Source organism: Varroa destructor, unplaced genomic scaffold, assembly GCF_002443255.2.
Source record: "Varroa destructor unplaced genomic scaffold, Vdes_3.0 BEIS01000007.1, whole genome shotgun sequence".
NCBI classification, from domain to species: domain Eukaryota; kingdom Metazoa; phylum Arthropoda; class Arachnida; order Mesostigmata; family Varroidae; genus Varroa; species Varroa destructor.
Window position 1 is genome coordinate 22,255,715 of NW_019211460.1, and position 17,676 is coordinate 22,273,390.

The 17,676-nt window shown below is 42.1% G+C and overlaps 2 protein-coding genes across 25 annotated transcripts in view; one reads left to right on the plus strand and one right to left on the minus strand.

Annotated features, from left to right (window-relative positions):
• Window positions 1-7,678, plus strand: part of fz2 (frizzled 2) — a 92,729-nt gene extending 85,051 nt beyond the window's left edge. For all 12 annotated transcript variants that reach the window (XM_086975101.1, XM_086975105.1, XM_086975100.1 and 9 more), the window contains 3 exons: window positions 342-500; window positions 1,485-1,767; window positions 3,954-7,678. In XM_086975101.1, the coding sequence (XP_086831227.1) occupies window positions 342-500; window positions 1,485-1,767; window positions 3,954-5,257 (1,746 nt within the window). In that variant the 3' untranslated portion in view covers window positions 5,258-7,678. The remainder of the gene's footprint in view (window positions 1-341; window positions 501-1,484; window positions 1,768-3,953) is intronic.
• The window catches only part of LOC111254525 (uncharacterized), a 139,459-nt gene that overhangs the window by 90,498 nt on the left and 31,285 nt on the right, over window positions 1-17,676 (minus strand). For 10 of the 13 annotated variants that reach the window (XM_086975098.1, XM_086975097.1, XM_086975093.1 and 7 more), the window contains 2 exons: window positions 12,133-14,868; window positions 10,082-11,721 (listed from right to left, as the gene is read on the minus strand). In XM_086975098.1, coding sequence (XP_086831224.1) covers window positions 11,583-11,721; window positions 12,133-14,801 — 2,808 coding nt within the window. In that variant the 5' untranslated portion in view covers window positions 14,802-14,868 and the 3' untranslated portion in view covers window positions 10,082-11,582. Of the gene's footprint in view, window positions 1-10,081; window positions 11,722-12,132; window positions 14,869-17,676 lie in introns of those variants that run through there. The other 3 variants (XR_015317285.1, XR_015317286.1, XR_015317284.1) reach the window with 2 other exon arrangements.

Consider the following 17,676-nt stretch of genomic DNA (forward strand, 5'->3'; position numbering starts at 1 on the left):
AACCCGGATATAGGCGCACTTCGTTTCGTGCTGGGAATCAGCCGTCTGATGGAATGCCTAACGATAATACTGGGCGCAAAACTGGAAACATAGAGCTACAGTTACCTGCTATTATTAGCAGATGTCGACGTTCACACGCCTACCAAAAAAAGCTAGCCAAAGCCATACGAAATATACGAGACGGACTCCTGCATATCGTACACGACGTATGCCGCTAAACAAAAGTAGACAAGCTCTGCTACTTGTCGCCGATTAGTCCTAAAATTGATTTAAAAAAAATGTGCCTAATAAACAATTCAACATTCAGTGATTGAACTATGTGTGTTTTTTTTTGTTTCTAGATGCGGTGCCTTGTGATAACGATAGCAGCAACGGTGGCAGCAACTGTCACCACTGCAGGTGCTACACCAGCCGTTGAGGAAAGGTGTGAGGAAATCGTGGTTCCTATGTGCAAGGGCATTGGATATAACCGCACCAGATTTCCGAATGCTTTCAACCAGGTAATAATGGGCGTTCAAGCAGCATAGAGAAGGCGCAGAGTCCAATATTAAAGGAGCGTTCTTATTTTCGCTACGTTTCAACGAGTATTTGATTTCGAACCCAAGTTCTATGCCACTGCTCATCTATGTATCTTCAAATTGTAGCCAATTTTATATAGCGCAGAGGAAATTCTTCAAGATGACAAAAACTTATTTTATACGCACTTCAATGGAAATACCCCGGTCAATAGAGTTGCATCAATGTATATCGAAGGCTGTGCTTTCTCTGTCCCCATAATGGCGCAGTAATCGCGTGTTTGCCTACGAAATTTAGTTCACGTGAAACGGTCTAGACCTTAAGGCTTCTAGGCCTAGACACATATTGATCCCTTGTTAAAAATTCGTATACCAACCGCCCGGTTTTTTAAAGCCCGTCTTTAGGTCCCACCCTGATAAATCCTGGAAACAGAGCTAAACAATGCAGCAGTAAAGCGTGTAGTAGAAGACACAGCTGAAACTTAACTATTAAAACGGATTAATGCTCTATCATTACTTCAACTTAAAGCACACGACAGCAAAGCAATTAATTGACATCTACAAAAACCTACTCAAGGCAATTTCAAAAAACCCGCCTCCGTTCTCACGGGGTTTTCGCTTTTGACATTGTTCGGTATATGTCCCCTGATCAAGCACTGCGCGGCTACTGTATACATGCATAGACTTGAACACGCGCTATAGATTATAGAAACTTATTTCTAAATATTCGCTTATACGTCTATAACGGAATAAAATAACTTCACAATATATCGATGCGCGCGTAGATCGGAACATACAATTTCCTTATGTTGAGATTTTTCTGTAATTTCTCTCATCATTCCCGCTGATTTAGAATCATCTCTGATCTATTCCTACACACAAGGATTACGAGAGTCATATCGCATGAGTAACAAGCTGGCTTATCATGCATTTAGAACGTGATTTAACCACCTGTTCGAAAACTTGCAGGACACCCAGGATGAGGCCGGTCTTGAAGTTCACCAATTTTGGCCACTTGTCGAAATTCAATGCTCAGAGGATCTGCGCTTTTTCCTCTGTTCAATATACACGCCAATCTGCATCGAAGGGTATCAGGGCAAAGTGCCCGCATGCAAGTCGGTTTGCGAACGGGCAAAGGTAGGATGTGCACCAATCATGCAACAATATGGCTTCTCGTGGCCGGATCGAATGGACTGCGAGCTCTTTCCCGAGTACGGTGATCCAGTTAAAATGTGTATGGACTCCAAGGAAGGTCAGCTGCCCATCGACAATGCATAAGGAGAATATGTCTAATAACGATGCTTAGCTAGGCTGGTTTGACTTGAATATGTAATTAATTGGCGATTATGGTTGGCCTTGTAATATTCAGTTGCTTATTAGTAGTACGTAAGCTAGTATATTTTCTGAAGCACGTGTAACTATGCAGAATTACTACCCATAATAGTGACAATTTTATGAATTGGTGTTGAATCCTTAATGCTCCATAATTATTAAGCGATTCCAATTGTAACATTTTCTGATTCCTCTATGCACTTACCAGTTCCTAACTAGGTTTAGAGGCATGTAAGTTGCAAAAGTATTGTTCATGTTGATTGGTGCTTAATGTTATTGTGCATGAATGAACACAATTACGACCCTGTTAAGAAGCATGAGATAGGAAGGATAAATTAAATTTTATGATGTTTCATTATGAAGTTAAAATAAAGCGTTGTTCTGTCTGTTTTGGCATCGTTGTTTGATCCTTTTCTTATGTACCAAAGTACACTGTTAGTGGTATTATTACCAAAATAAGAGTCACTGCATGAATTTCTTGTGAGAAAGTAAAGCCTCACCGAACTTTAGGCTTATAGACTTGCATTTTCAACACCGTATATAAAAAACCGCAAGAGGAAAAGTATTTGATCAAATTTTTCATAGGTTACTTTTATTTTATCTTAAATAGCATGGTATAATTAAATGTTAACTGAAACTTGCATGTAATGGACAAAAATATCATTTTGACTTCCCGATCTAAGAGCATATATACCAGATGCTAGCAATGCGATACTCGAACTTCAGGTTCCAAACACTACGTGTATACTTAATAATTGATAGACGCTACGTTGCTTATGAAAGGCGTTCACAAAAATCTCTCAAATTCATAGCTCTCTGATCGTTTTCTTATTTCAAGCCGTTTGCCAAGCCTTCTTCATCCCTCTGTTTCACGGCCGCTCCCAAGGGTAATCAGTGAAAACCAGAAATTTAAATTACCTTTTCCTGGCAGCTGTACCACTTGCGGCTGTCAGCCAAACATTAGATGGGCGGAAGCGTTTTAAAATTCTGGCCATCTAGCTCTATTCTTATGTTCTTCCTGGTTCTATTCTTATGCACTTAACACGGATGGCTTATAGCAGTTGCAAGAAGGCCATGAAGCAAGGGGAAAACAGAGAGGCAACCGAGCAGGCTCGGGGACCAGTTTGCCGAAAAGTTGGTTGGGCTTCCTTTGTGCAGGATCCCCGCTACACCGTTTCCCGCCCGTCTGCGTGAAAGGTATAGCTACCGCGGCCTGAAAGGGCGCGAATCGACATCGTCACCATTGCCTTCGCGTACAATAATCAATTAGGAGCCAAGATCTCCTTTAGCACGTCCACGAGCGTAGCACATAAGGGCATGCAAGGCAAGACTCGACGCTACCTTATTCTATTCAGCCATAAAAAGAGATGACATGGTAATATAATGATTAATCAGGCCAAATGGAAGATGCCAATCTTCACCGGGTAGGGCCGGTGGCAAGACGAGACGGGTTCTAAGGCTAAGAGTTGGGAAATCGTGAAATGGGAACTGCTGCAGAGCAAAAGGGATAATGCATAGAAAGACGTAAAGCTTCGCGAAGCTTTCGACGTCCATCGCTTCATTCATCTTTTCGCTGCGTATGAGTCCTCTTTGCGAGTATTTTCCACCAAATGGTTCCCCAGATTTTTGGGCCCTTCTATCCGATAACCGTTCGAATAGCAGCCTCTTACGTCTCCTGTCTTCACCTTCTTACTGATATCTATATATAGTAGAGCCTATTCGTATGGCGGTCCAGCCAGTATCCGTCACTTCCACACATTGCAATACCTGATTTTCCTCAGCGGTTTTAGGTGCCAACATCTCTAAAACTGCACAACAGCAGGGACATTCAGCAGGAACGATGTAGTAAAAACGCCGAAAATGAATAGGTAGAAAAAAAAAAAGGTTAAGAAAGATAGATTCCAGAGCTAAGTAGATAATCGGTCCTCATCATATCACTCAAATCCTGTTGTTTTTAACGTAAACCAACCGTCAAATGCTGCGCTGTATAGGCTCCAATTTTGCAGTGAGTTTCAAGCTAATATCTGTGAATAACGTTTCCTCGTCTTGTTCGTTTTGTTTGGACACTTTTGCTTATGCTTTTCTTTGTCTTCAATCGCTTTTCAGGAGAACGGCCCAAAAAAGTTGAGGAGCCGCGGCGTGGTGGAAAAAAATTGCCAGCGCCAGGAATCGTTGTCACCGACGTTGTCGCACTTCCGCCCCCTGGCGGCATCGCGGGTAACTGTTCGTGCTATTGTCAATCGCCAATGGTGAATACGCTGGCGCCCTCGTTCAAGAAGTTCGGCAAGCTAAAACTCCCGCAGTGCGCGCAGCCTTGCCGAAACATGTACTTTAGCAAGGACGACCAACTCTTCACTTACTACTGGCTATTGCTGTGGAGTGTCGTCTGCTTAGCTTCGTCCAGCACCACGATCCTTTCAGGCCTTATTGACTCATCACGCTTTCCCTATCCAGAACGGCCAGTAATCTACATCTCACTATGTTATTTCTTCATTTCAATCGGTTACCTCCTTGGTATCTATCTCGGTAACGAGCAGCTGGCCTGCGATGGGGCCTTGATCCGCTATTCGATCCTGTCGAACCTTGTCAACTCCCTTCCGTGCCTCACGGTATTCTCCTTCACTTACTACTTCATCATTGTGAGCTCCCTCTGGTGGGTGGTCCTCTCGATGACCTGGTATCTATCAGCGGCTCTAAAATGGAGCAGCGAGGCGATATCCGGCTACGCCGTCTATTTCCACATGTTCGCGTGGTTCTCGGGGGCTGGAATCATTTCAATGGTCGTCTATTTCGATGCCATCGATGGCGACTCCGTTTCGGGTCTATGCTTTGTCGGCAGTCAGAACTCGTTCAATTTGACTGTGTTTCTTATCATACCGCTATGCACAGCGCTGGGCCTCGGCGTCATCTTTCTTCTGATCGGATTCACGTCACTCTTCAAGATTAGAAAGATCATCAAAGCTCAGGGACAACACAAGGCGGAGAAGTTTGAGAAACTCATTGTGCGCATTGGAGTCTACTCTATCCTCTACGCCTTACCATCAACCATTGTGGTGGGTTGTCTCTTCTACGAACGCAATTACAAGGAGGTCTGGATGCACAAGTTAACCTGCCCATGCGAGCATGCCGATTCTGCGTGGAGCCGCCCTTCACTACATATATTTGTTGTTAAACACTTCATGTTTCTTGTGGCTGGCATTACGTCAGGATTCTGGATCTGTTCCGGCAAAACGCTGAACTCTTGGTGGAGATACTTCGCTGCTGGGAGTAACCCGCATCGGCCGCACATCAATCCGATTTCGCCACACCTCGACAAACATGGCTCATTGGGCACGTTAAGGACTACCCCCAGATTAGATCTTGCTGGAACCGGGAGCATCGCCAACTCTGCGACACTATCGAACGTATAGGTATACGAGATGGTTCTCAGAGACGCGCTGTAACAGTGGCAAAAAATTGTAAACTTATCAAAAAGAGGCCGTTTCGACCCGCAGGTAGCGCTTGGTGAAGAGTTGTAAACAACACATTAGAGTGCATCGCGCATCACAGTTGCACATACCATTAATTAAAACGACACTTATTCATTAATTTATACGAGAAACATAATAATATAGATGGTAAAACCATCAAATCATCTACTTACTGAAACGTCACTTGCGATAAAGGGAGGGGATCACAGCTGTTAACGTTGGTTAAATGCCGAAAAATGAGATGATGAACCACTGCGAATTGTCTCTGAGAACCGCGCCTGTTTGTTGGCCGCTCAGCCTGCATCTAGCTAAGAACGCGTAGATCATCGATATGACCAACTGATATATGTATAGATCGGTTTTCATTGATTTTTAGATAGATGCCAAGGGCTGCTAGAACTATTGGATGACTGACTTGCGACCGCGGAAAACTCTAGTCGTTTTCACATCGGCAACGCGTCGGTCATATCAAGAATTCACTCCCTAGGTGTCCTCACGAAGTCCGTGTGGTGGATTAGTGGGTAACGTATTTACCTGCTGATCTTGTTAGGGACACGTGGTGGTATAGGTTCGAATCCGGGCACGCTCCGCGCTGATCGAATGCCCTACGGCAGTGCCGGACGTGGATCTCAAAATATTTAGCTCTCCCAAACAATAGAACAGAGCTGCATTTAGAAGCTAGACAAAACGGCTAGAAAACTTCTGTTATACTTGAATTATGTTGGTAAGATGGCTGTCAAACTTTTTAGAGACAAGTTAAAGACATGTAGACCGTGTTTGGCATGAATAGAAACTCGGTACATTCATCGTGTATCGCATTTCGGTACGGACGAAAACATCGAGTCTTGAGGAAAAAAGGAAGTACTAACTGCGCAGAAGGAAATATTTACAGTTGTGTTTTACTACATGATGACAAGATCGACTTCATCTATTTTATGAACCGTCAGGGTGGTCGCACTGTTTGTGATGCAAGTGTGGCTGAAACGAACGTAATGCATAACAATGGAAAAGAAAATCAACAGAGATTGGAGAAATTACGTGGTCCGCGGATAACACTGCAATCCGTCTAAACAAATATACACACATACACACGCGGGACAGTGCTGTGGAAATTGTGACACGAAACACAATCCAGAAAAGCATCGTTTGTGAACAGAAACATAGATGGCAGGTCGTCTTTCTCTCGAGGCAAGGACAGAATCATTCTCACATTAATCGAGAGTAATATTTATTCAACTTACCACTGTAAATATGAATGAGGTCTGATTGCGTACCTTCCTATAGGATACGATGTGCAATTGCCAATATTTTCGACAAAGACGGTGCCATCTATATAGCCAGAAATAACTTTCTGATTGGATGCATGTGAAAGCAAATACTCATCCAGGGCCTTTTTGTTTGTTGTGAGCGCGCGCAAGGCCTGATAATGCAATACAATGACTCTTATCAGCGGTCACGAAGTAACGCTTCATCAAGACTAAAAAGCCTTCGGATGCGCTACCTCTACAACAGATTCCCTAGAAAATGACGAAACAAATATAGAAGTTCCAATAACCGAAATCCATTTACATATTAGAAGCACATTTACACAGAGAATACTAAGGGCGTACGAATAAATCTCAAGTAAATATAAACGACGGAAACGAAGTTAACTTCGTGTAACTTCCATGCGAAGTTGATAGCAGAAATAACAATCGTTCTCGCAACTGATTGCAGGAATAATGTACAGGGCTATGTGCTTCCCGTCGAAACATCCTTTGACTTAATCTGTTACCGTTAATTTACCACTGCTTGCGCAGAGCCAGTCATGCTTGTACGTGTGTAGAGTACAAGCGAAGGTCAGTGAATGCAATTATTCAGGTTGGCTTGATGCATCTTATGAAGACACCAACTGGTGAAGTTCAATCGATAATCTCGAACGATCTGCGAAGTATCGATAGGTAGTGTTCCTAGTTATTTCAGCTACCTATCTGTTACATGCTATATCATGATATTACCTACTGTAAATCTAACCTGTACGTTGTACTGAACCAGCAGCGGAACCTATATTCTGATGCACAAAATCACTGTCAACCCGCAGGGCATCATGTGTCATATTAACTAGTCCACTTTATGCAGATCCAATTGAGCCCGCTAACGCTCCGCGCCCCCGGTGGCACCGTTGGACCACCACTCTCTGTATAATAATTAGTGCAGTAACAATATATATATGACAATAAGGAATGCATTATATGCATTTTATACTTTTACTATGTCGTGATATTTTATATGGAATAATGTTGTAAGCATCATTTGAAACATTATGTGTAAATAAAACATACCATACTGTAATACTGTGACATCAGCAGCGACAAAAAACAAGCTTGTCTCTTATTTTTGGCTTACCATTAGCAAAATAGTGACTACTCTTCGAAAAGACAGTGACAGATCCATACTTCTCTTAGGTAGGTACGGTCTGTACTGTATGCTAGTTCGTCTAACAACACTCAGCGTCGGATAACGAAATCGTTATCCTATCCTAAGTAACCTTCCAGGGTTGGTTTGGAGCAACGACAATTTTCCATTTTCTAACAGACGCCTCTGCGGCTTTCATTGAAGACTCTAACTGCTATTGAAAGTTCGTATTCGAGACAATACGCAATAAGATAATCTGAGATTATTCAGATGAGAAAGAGTAATTGGAAGAAACATGCCATTTTTTACGGATCTCGCAGAGGTTGTCCCACGACCGAAGAGAAGTTGCCAATCTTTTTTCGACGTACTGCTACTAACCCATCACACGGTGGTCGCGTGCGATAACTCAAAGTTGGACTTCACGCGATTTTTCCTTGCTCGTTTGCTTGGTTGCTTGCTCAATAAGTGATCGGGTCAGTTCGGTGTCTCGTCATTCGTCTGACTTTCCTAGCTAGCCTTCATCGTTCCTCGTCGGAGTTTGCTGTTCGCACATAGACACTATAACCGCTGTTAGGAACTACCTTGATTGACGATCAACGCTGATGCAAAAACAAAAATAGCCGGCACTGCTGCGCTAAACGCTGTTGCTTCAGACGGCTGGTCTTCACCACGAAATGAAGCGAATTCAGGTCAGACCTAAGGCACCTCACGACTCCCTGCGCCTAGCAGCTAGACATACTACTACTGCAAAGTTCCGCCAGGTGTGAGTTGATACTACCGAAATATTCTCGTTTTATACAGATAGTGAAGTTTTATACTATTTCCGAGCTGTGCCTTTACTGACTAGTTCCCGAAAACATAAACGTTTGTTGATGTTCGATCTTGAGACTAATATTAAGAAGCAACGAGTTCGCAACTAGTTTTTGCTTCATATAAGATACTCGATTGTGTAAAATATCGACGACGACAAATAGATCTGCCATGGAGGTAAATTTAAAAATGTATTGACGTTTTTTCGGCGCCCTTTATAGTGCGAGACCAGTACGATCGCCAAACACTCGCGTATTTGCGATGGTTGTCTTGCGTCGGTCTATACTTTGTTTGGTAAACCAATTTTCGTTGCCAACAGCAAAACATTCATACGGATACACGACGTTCGTATTTGCTTTGTATTCAAACGGATTTCAGAGTACGTGAAACTGTCATTCTGTATGCTACAGGAAAAATTGAAGAAAAAAAAAGATGCGCAAAATTTTCCCACATCGAAAACGTCTCCGGCACGTGTATTTTAGTTCGAAGGAGGCGACTTATTGAAGAGACAGAAAATCGTAGAAAACTGATCAGATAATTCTAATTTTATAACAAAGTTGTAAACCTAATCCGCTCACATATACTAATTTGAAAAACATATTCTATTAGCCCGTAATTTAGCCTACGCTGTACTGATGGTAGGATACGCTGCTTTACCGTTTCATATTATCTACTGGTTAGATTTATCTAACTTAATGTTGAATTTGCTTTTCTTCTAGTAACTTAGTTACTAAGGTCAAAAAAGCCACCTAAGAAGATCGTAACATCTACCAACACCATCGGGGCCTGAAGTCAGCCGTCAAAGCTAACATTTTCTAGGAGGTTCATCACGAAAAACAGTACGTTTTTACCTACTGTTAATGAATGCTTTGGACTAATGTTTGGCAGTGAAGACGAAAAAAGAGCTATCCACACGCTTCTACACTTTAATAAAATCCTGACAACGAAACATTTAAACAAAAAACATTAGAAACATACCCAAGCAGCATTTTTCAAGAATGATCCCGGCAACATTAATATTGATATAAAGGCAATTATAAAACGAGTAAATGTTGTAGACCGCGCGACTTTGGGCTTGAGGCCATGTTTTCGGTCTGTTCCTCAATATTAACAAATTAAAATAATCAAATTTATGAGACCACAATGGTAGTAATACGTAACTAGAACTTCATTCAACTAGCGCTAGCCTTACCAGCGACATATACAATACCAGTATGATTGTTAGTAAGTAGACCAATGTGCTTTGGAGGGCTGTACATGTCTTGGGTCGAGCGCTACCTATTTTACTTGAGTAAGCACCGATTGAAAGGTTGAATACACTTTTTAAATACATATGCCTGTTTAGGCTCGTGGGTAAATTCTCAAATTGGCCTCTACAGTTAGCAGTGCCTGTGAGAAAAACTATCGAATCTTTTTAATACTTCAATTCGTAAGAATTAATTTGTTTTTCTAAGGAACATAATAACATGAATGCGTCTAGTTTTCTATTGATTTAGTATACTAATGAACGTAATCAGAGCAAACAAACATGATTCGGACAAAGTGAGCACAAAGCTAATGTTAAATAATATAATGACATTGTATTTGTTTAATTATTATACAGTTTCACAATCTTCGAATAGCACTTTGCGACCGTCCTCTTTGTGCATTTCAAACGTCAAAAATCGAATTTGAATCATCTTCGTTTTCTTCAGCTGTATATCTACGATTTCCGCCGCTCAGCTTCGTATAACATCAGTGCTACAAATATAATGGTATCTAAATAATAACTGCAGTAATAATAATAGTATGAGTAAGGGTAATGATAATTACTATACTATCTTCTTGTTGATTCAAAAGTAATGAAAAATGTCTGTTTATCGTTCAGTAATGGGCATCATTTTGTAATGCCATTTTCGTCTAGAATTATATCATATTTACATACCCGCTCTGATCGATATTGGGTGCACTGTTTTCCACATATATGGTAACATTTGTTTTGCCTAATAAAATCAATCGTTGACGTATATTCGCATAGATAGTTTTTGTCTCAAGCTTCCGTCTGCTTTTCGCTTCTACTCTATTTTAGCGTGCCAGCCATTGGAAAGTATAGCAAAAGCTGCTTTCCGGTTCGAAGCTGTGCCGCGTTCCTTCGATTTCGAAGGAATGTAACTAGCTGACGTTGCTTTCAAGACCTCTACCAGAAGTCGACACTACTAAGATTACATTCATTTTCATATGTATAATATAATTATAGCTATACCGTTGCTTAGTTTTCTAACTAATTCTTGTAATCTTTATAATTATTAGCAATTTTGTTTGTGTACGAGTAGTATTTGGTAAACGCATATGACGGACATCTATGAGGTGTCTTTATTAGCTAGGATGACACACTTATCTCAATCATTACAATTACTACGTTATGATGATATTGTCATTATGCTTTTTACATTTCTAGCTTTCTCGACCGTAACATAACAATGATCATATCTTCGTTTTGTAAACACTTGAAATGGTCTTTCCGCTATCTAAACTAGATGATCGCATTTCAATTTACTGCGTAGTGACGATATTTTGCTGCCTTATACACACTTTGGTGTTATGGTGCCAACACAAAATAAGCAGAATCGTACAGCTCCATCATTTCAATATAATACGAGAAACGTAATCATAACAAAGACATAATAATGTAATCATACTACAATGGCTAACAAAATCGTTCAACTGTTTTCAATGTAATGAGTAATGTTTGCCTCTCTATATCTTATACTCTTATCTATATTAATATGTGTAAAGTGATTTGACTGCTCCGGTTGTGGCCACGCACTCGAGGCAAACACATGTTGCATTGAAGAAGAATTTGTTGAACTTCGGTCATGCATGATTTACTAACAGGGTTTGTCCGCGCTGTTAACGATGACTGATCTTCCATCTCGTCCCGACTCCGTCGGCATTCCTGCCTGCGTATGTCGATAGGCTGAAACTGGTCGATATGGTAATGGCGCTAGTAAGGGCTATAGCATATATGTCTGTTATGTTTAGCAAACCATGTTAGGATATTAGTGCTAACTACAAGACGCTATTAACGCGCCAGAAGCGTGAGTCGAAGTGTCCGTCCAAGTAACTGAGTACCGTTGAAACGTTTAACAGCTTCTGCAGCATCCTGGGGGTTGGCAAACGCCACACGAGCATCTCCTGTTGGTTGGTTCTGTTCGTTGTACCTGAAGTAGGCGAAGGGCAAAGCAAAAAACAAAACGACGATTAGGGTTAAGGGTAACACCGAATTAGAGGTACCGTAAGTTTAAACGATGTGGCAATATGAAAATCAAGCAGCACGAACGGCCAAGAAACTGTCTGCGATTTGACCTATATAATTCCACATGATCTCATATCGATGACCGAACTTTCTCTATATCTCATCCAGATCTATCATCTGTTGGCTTTGTGCTTGACAACTTTAAATAACACAACGAAATATATTCTAGCTTGAATTTTGCGCGCTGTGCTTTCGAACAAATACGATCAACTTGCAATATACCTAAAGAGCAGATAATGGACGCCTGAGTAAACTAGGCACAGGGTGCAATCTCATGAACATGTATGCAGTAACTATCAATTGAGTATCTGCCAACCTGCGCATAATGAGATCTTTTCGAATGTTGTAGTCCTTGAAAACTTCAATTAGGTCCTCAACACCTGCCCCATAGTTAAGGTTGCAGATAGCCACAACGCATTGCGGATTCGCGAAGGGGTCCGTGGGTGAGAGAATCGGCAGTTCAGGAAGTGCGGCCTTGACAGAAGGTGGCACCACGCTGCCTCCGTTGTGAGCACCTCCCATTGGGTCTCCCATCGGCATACCCATGCCGGCTCCCGGTCCCGCTGCTGGATATGGCATAACACCGTTCATGGGCGGAAATTGTTGATGTCCTTGCGGTCCCCTACCGCCACCACCGCCTCGCCCACGACCTCGTCCCCTGCCCCTGAAAGGTCCTCCAGCAGGACCATCAAATCCTTGTGGGCCCATCGGGGGCATACCAAATGGCGGCATGGGAGGAGCGGAAATAGGAAGGTTCATGCTATTTCGCATAAACTCTACTGTTACCGCCTCAATAGTCAATGTGTATCCATAGTATGGCTGGCCACTCATGTTCGCGACGACCGCAGCATCCTCGGCGTTCAGACATTCAACAAACGCGCAACTTGGTTCGCGGGGATTGCTGCCATTTTTTATGTGGATCTGATCCGTTTTGACACCGAGTTCGAGGCACATATCTTTAATTTGGCGATCAACGCAGTCGAATGGTAAGCCATGTATGGATAACACTGTCTTTGATGGATCGAGGCCGAAGCGGCCAGTTGGAGGTGGCATCGCAGGTAGGGCGGGCGGGTCTTCGATGTTTGAAAACCTCGACGGCCTCTTTTCGTGGTTTCGGGGCGGGCGTTGAGCTCCAGTTACTGTTCCTGCTGCAGTTCCTCCTCCAGGACGGCGTTTCTTCTCATACAGCTCCTTCGATTCCGTGAAAATATGCTTATTAGCGACTAATACCTCGACATTGCGATGCTTAATCCGTTTGCCGCATTGGCCGAGTGAAAGCTCCAGATCATTGTGAGAGGCTAGCTTAGCAAAACAGTGTCCCACACTATGTCCCGCTTGGTTGTACTCGATAAAGATCTCCGTGACGTTAATTCCACTAAGGAACTCCCTCACATCGTGCTCCGTTACTTCAAAGGGAATGCCGATAATGACCACTACCAGATCCTGCTCGATAGGCTTGGCCCGTCCGCCCAAAACGAGTCCCTGACCGGGACGATTAAAACGAAGAGAGTCCAACTGGTGCGGAGTTTCTACGTAGAATTCCTCGCCCTTGAGGAACTCAATCCTGTCAATGGACTTCATGTGCACCGGAGTCTGGCCAAGCAGCTCCCCGTCAAGCCTTTGGACAACCTTGGCGTCGTCCAGATCTTTGACATTGATAAAGATGACCGGAAAGCGAGCCTCCCATTTAAAGCGAATACTGCCATTCGGGAGGCTAACACCACAGAAGAAATGCTTAACATCGATATAGTTCGGGAGTTGCTGCATGCCCGACATTTTGAAGTGTAATGTCTCGATAGTAACCCCGTTCCCATTAGTTGTTGCTGTAGTAGAATTTGAGTTCGTCGAATTCGTACTGTTAGCGCTGCTTGCGTTTGAACCCCCGGCGTTAGCATTTGCCTGATTCTTGAACATGGGAAACACAGGAAGGTTACTGGGGGGTGGCGGAGTGGCCTTTCGAGCTGGAGTGGCATCCGGAGTCGGGAGAAGGGCGTTCTTTAGTCCGGCGATCTTAGGGACCGTAGGAAGAGTGACAGCCGGTGATACGTTCGGTCTGGGTTGGGCCAATTCAGGAATGGTGGGCAAAGCGGGAACTGTAGCAGTCTGTTGGACGGCCGCAGTTTGCGCGAGGGCTTGCGCCATTACCAGTGGATTGACCGGAAGCCCACCTTGCATGCCTTGAAGCAAATTGGTGAAATTGGCTGGTAGCCCTCCCAAGCCCGGTAAACCTATTAGAGATAATGCGGCACCGCCCAGGGCAGCAGCTCCCGGCTGCATGCCAGGCTCCCACACGGGTGTATCGTTATTTTCCGATGCTGGCTGTGATTGCTGATCACGCTCGCCAGGTAGATCACGACTGTTGCCATCTTTCATATCATCGCTTCGTCTCCTGTCACGTCCATTACGGTCTCTACGATCTCTGGATCTTGAACGGGACCTCCTCCTTCCCCCGCGGCTACGATTGTTTCTATCGCGGGACCTGCTTCGAGACCTTTTTCGGTCGCGGGAACGATCTCGTTTGCGCTCCCTTGATCGCGATCGTCTGCGATCCCTTGAACGAGAGCGGGATCTCTTACGAGGTGGGTCCTCCTTAATTACGACGACCTCGGGACTTTTCTTGGCTACTTCCAGTATTTTGGGTGCTGTTACCACTGGCAGAGGAACGACAGGGGCGGCGATCGGTGCGACCTGCGCTCTACTTAGCATATTCAGATGGGCTTGACGGGCCTGCTCGACGATTTTCTGCATTTCGTTGTTGGAGCTAAGAAGAAGCTTAATCTTTATGCCTTTGATTTCTTGGCCGTCCTTGGCCATTCCCTGGCGGGCGTCTTCGTCTGTTGCAAATGCAATGAAGGCATCGCCTCTGTCGCCGCCCACGATGTGGACCCCTCCTTCGGGGATCGACAAGCCTTCGAAAAACCGACGAATATCTTGCGAATTGGCCTCCCATGGGAGATTCTGGAGTCGAATAATGATGTGCGACATTGTCTATGTTGTGGATAGTCAAAAGGGAAGAATCCGAATTCTGAAAACCAACTTGTTTCCTTCAGTCCTAGAACAACACAGAAAGAAAGCCTATTACGATTCAATTGTTACACAAATTAAACATATTTGGACTTAGAAACTTATATACAAAATATATTAATTCAAGAAAAGTAACTATTGGAAATATACGACATCATTTTCTATTTATAGATAGGCAAATTTCAACCGCAGGAAGAAATCATCACAGTAAATGTAATAAGGGCATTTATGCCCCGTGGACTAATCATGGTTAATACAAAGCAAAGCTTCGATTTGGTTTACTGGAAATTTCAAAAGTTAACCAATATGATAAAATTCATGACGCCCAAAATATCCTACTCTATTATCGAATTATATATATTATACATAATTAATCATACATATGTATATTATTATATACGTATTATAATTTATCATAAAAATAGTAGAAATAGGCTATAATTCGTTCAGATTCAATATTCATGTCATCTTTTTGTAGTTCTGAGACTGCTCGAGAGATGACAAGTAGGTCTAGGAGTCGTGGGGCTGATTCACCGCTACATTTACGGTAATGATCACAGTCGTTACGAATCTAGATATACGAAACTGTGATCATCCTTAACATACAGAGAAAATGCACTCCTATCAATTAGAGAACCAATAAAAAAATAGCTCTAGGTAGGATGTATATCACATATCATGTAATACATATCTGTTCGTGTATTCTGATCCGCATTAGTTAAGCCCCATTGGTCGTAAACTGCTTACGGTGGTCTACCTATTCGAATTTGCGAAAAAACAATGTTGCCTTTTTCCTCCGGGCGACCTCGAAATCCGGCTTAAGTGATTGCTCGAGTATTGTTTAGCGTACTATGTGTACCTGACATGAACGTGGTATAATTACCTACTGTCTTACTAGGGTGTAAAATCCAATTAATAATGTAATTAATCAGTTTTTTTTAGTACGTATAATGATAGCCTGAAAAACGTCCGTAAGCATTACTAAATTCGAAAAGCAATCAGCGACAAAATTGCATTGTGACTGAGCTCTTTAGAAACACGTAAGAGCAATCAAGAACGTAGCCCTCATTCGAAATATAATGGCACTTTTTGCGCCTTTTTTGCGAATAATTAGAGCACCAAATTGATAGGAATGAAGCTTGGATAGAAAAAGGACAAAATTTTTTTTGTGACGAACAAATCTTCGATGATCATGCCAACTGATCGTGCTATCCGCTACCATATGAAATCTATGATTTCGTGTCGCTTCTCTGCCTATAGGTGCTCACTCAATGCAATTCTATACTTCGTAACCAAACGGAAGCTTTCATTTACTTGCTATGTTTAAGGAAAAGGTTACGCTTTTTTTTTTCCATAATTTCCTTAACTACAAGACAGCCTAATGCAACTCTACAAACCGTTCTTATGTATTTAGTAACCACTATGGCTGTTATTTCATATCATGAATTTGTTGACTGCTTATAGCATTCACTGTTGACTACGACACGCGTTGCTTGCGTGGCCCTTAGTATAATGATGCGTCACCAAAGAATATATATCCACTAAGTACTATGTAGTTCGATACCCATAATAGTCTGAGCATGAGATGCGTATTTAAAAAAACGTGATTCTATTTTTGTTCAGCCCATCAAAGCTATTCTTAATACTTTCGTTCCTATAATAATGCATACAGAGTTCATTTCCCATATATTTTCCTGTTAAAGTGCTGCACACACAAAATATACAAACTCCGAATTGTGGCTAGATAAATGGACTAGTAACTAAGCTATTAACTTGGCATTATTTGACTTTATCCTCTGCATTTAAATTGGAAGCATTTTCTCTAATAACTGGTAACAAGATGTTTTTTTTTTATGTTTACGACGGTCATTATTATTTACAACACCTCTGAAGTTTAAATTTTCAATTCATAGTGATTCATCATTTCATAGCACTAAGTCGAAAATTCTAGACTTTCGGATATTTAAGTTTTTTTTTGGTGCAGTTGTAAGCGTCTTAACAAGGACTTATTTCAGCGTAAGCAACTTCTGCATAACACCGGCTCACCCTTATTGACTTGTATTTTGATTACAGGACTCCGCATTTGAAGGAGAGTCACGTGTAGCAACGGAGATTCAGTCTGTACTTTACACGAGAATTTTCAAAGGCTTTCCAAACCTTTATTTGAATCGGGACATAATCCCCAATAAACCGAAAATAATATCCAAATCAATCACCGCTGCGATGATCGTGTTATTCATTTTTGTCAAATAAAGCAAACTTTATATCTACTTTAGTTGGAATCGACAGTATTGCGTTTGGTCGTATTAGACACCTTCACATCTTCTTTCATTTTAAATCTTGTCCATCTTTTTATTGCTCTACTTTTTAGGATTGCTATCGCGGAATATACCTAACGTCTTCGATACGCAACCGTCCTAAAAAAAATCTATACAACTGAAAGTAAGTGCCCCTACGTCGACCTAAACGGACCTTTCAAATGATACAGATTTGGCTGTTTTTGATGCGTCGCTAAAGTTTCATATTGATAAGTACAGCGTGCGATATAGCATCGATTCCCTGGATACTTTCTGCCTAGAGTAAAGGGGAAAGCTTTGCACCGGAATGTTCTGGGAAATATACGCAACGTTGAAATTACAGGGTAAAAAAGTTTGATTTTTCACATTATTACAGTTTAGTCTGGCGATTTTTGTTAAGACAATTTATAATTGTTGAATTACGAACTATTCCAGTTATTTTTTTTTCAATTTTTTCAAGAATTTTCAGTCTTTGGAATTATCATTTTCAAGTTTAACATTAAAAACTTGTCGCCATTAAGACTTTAACCGGAATGGAT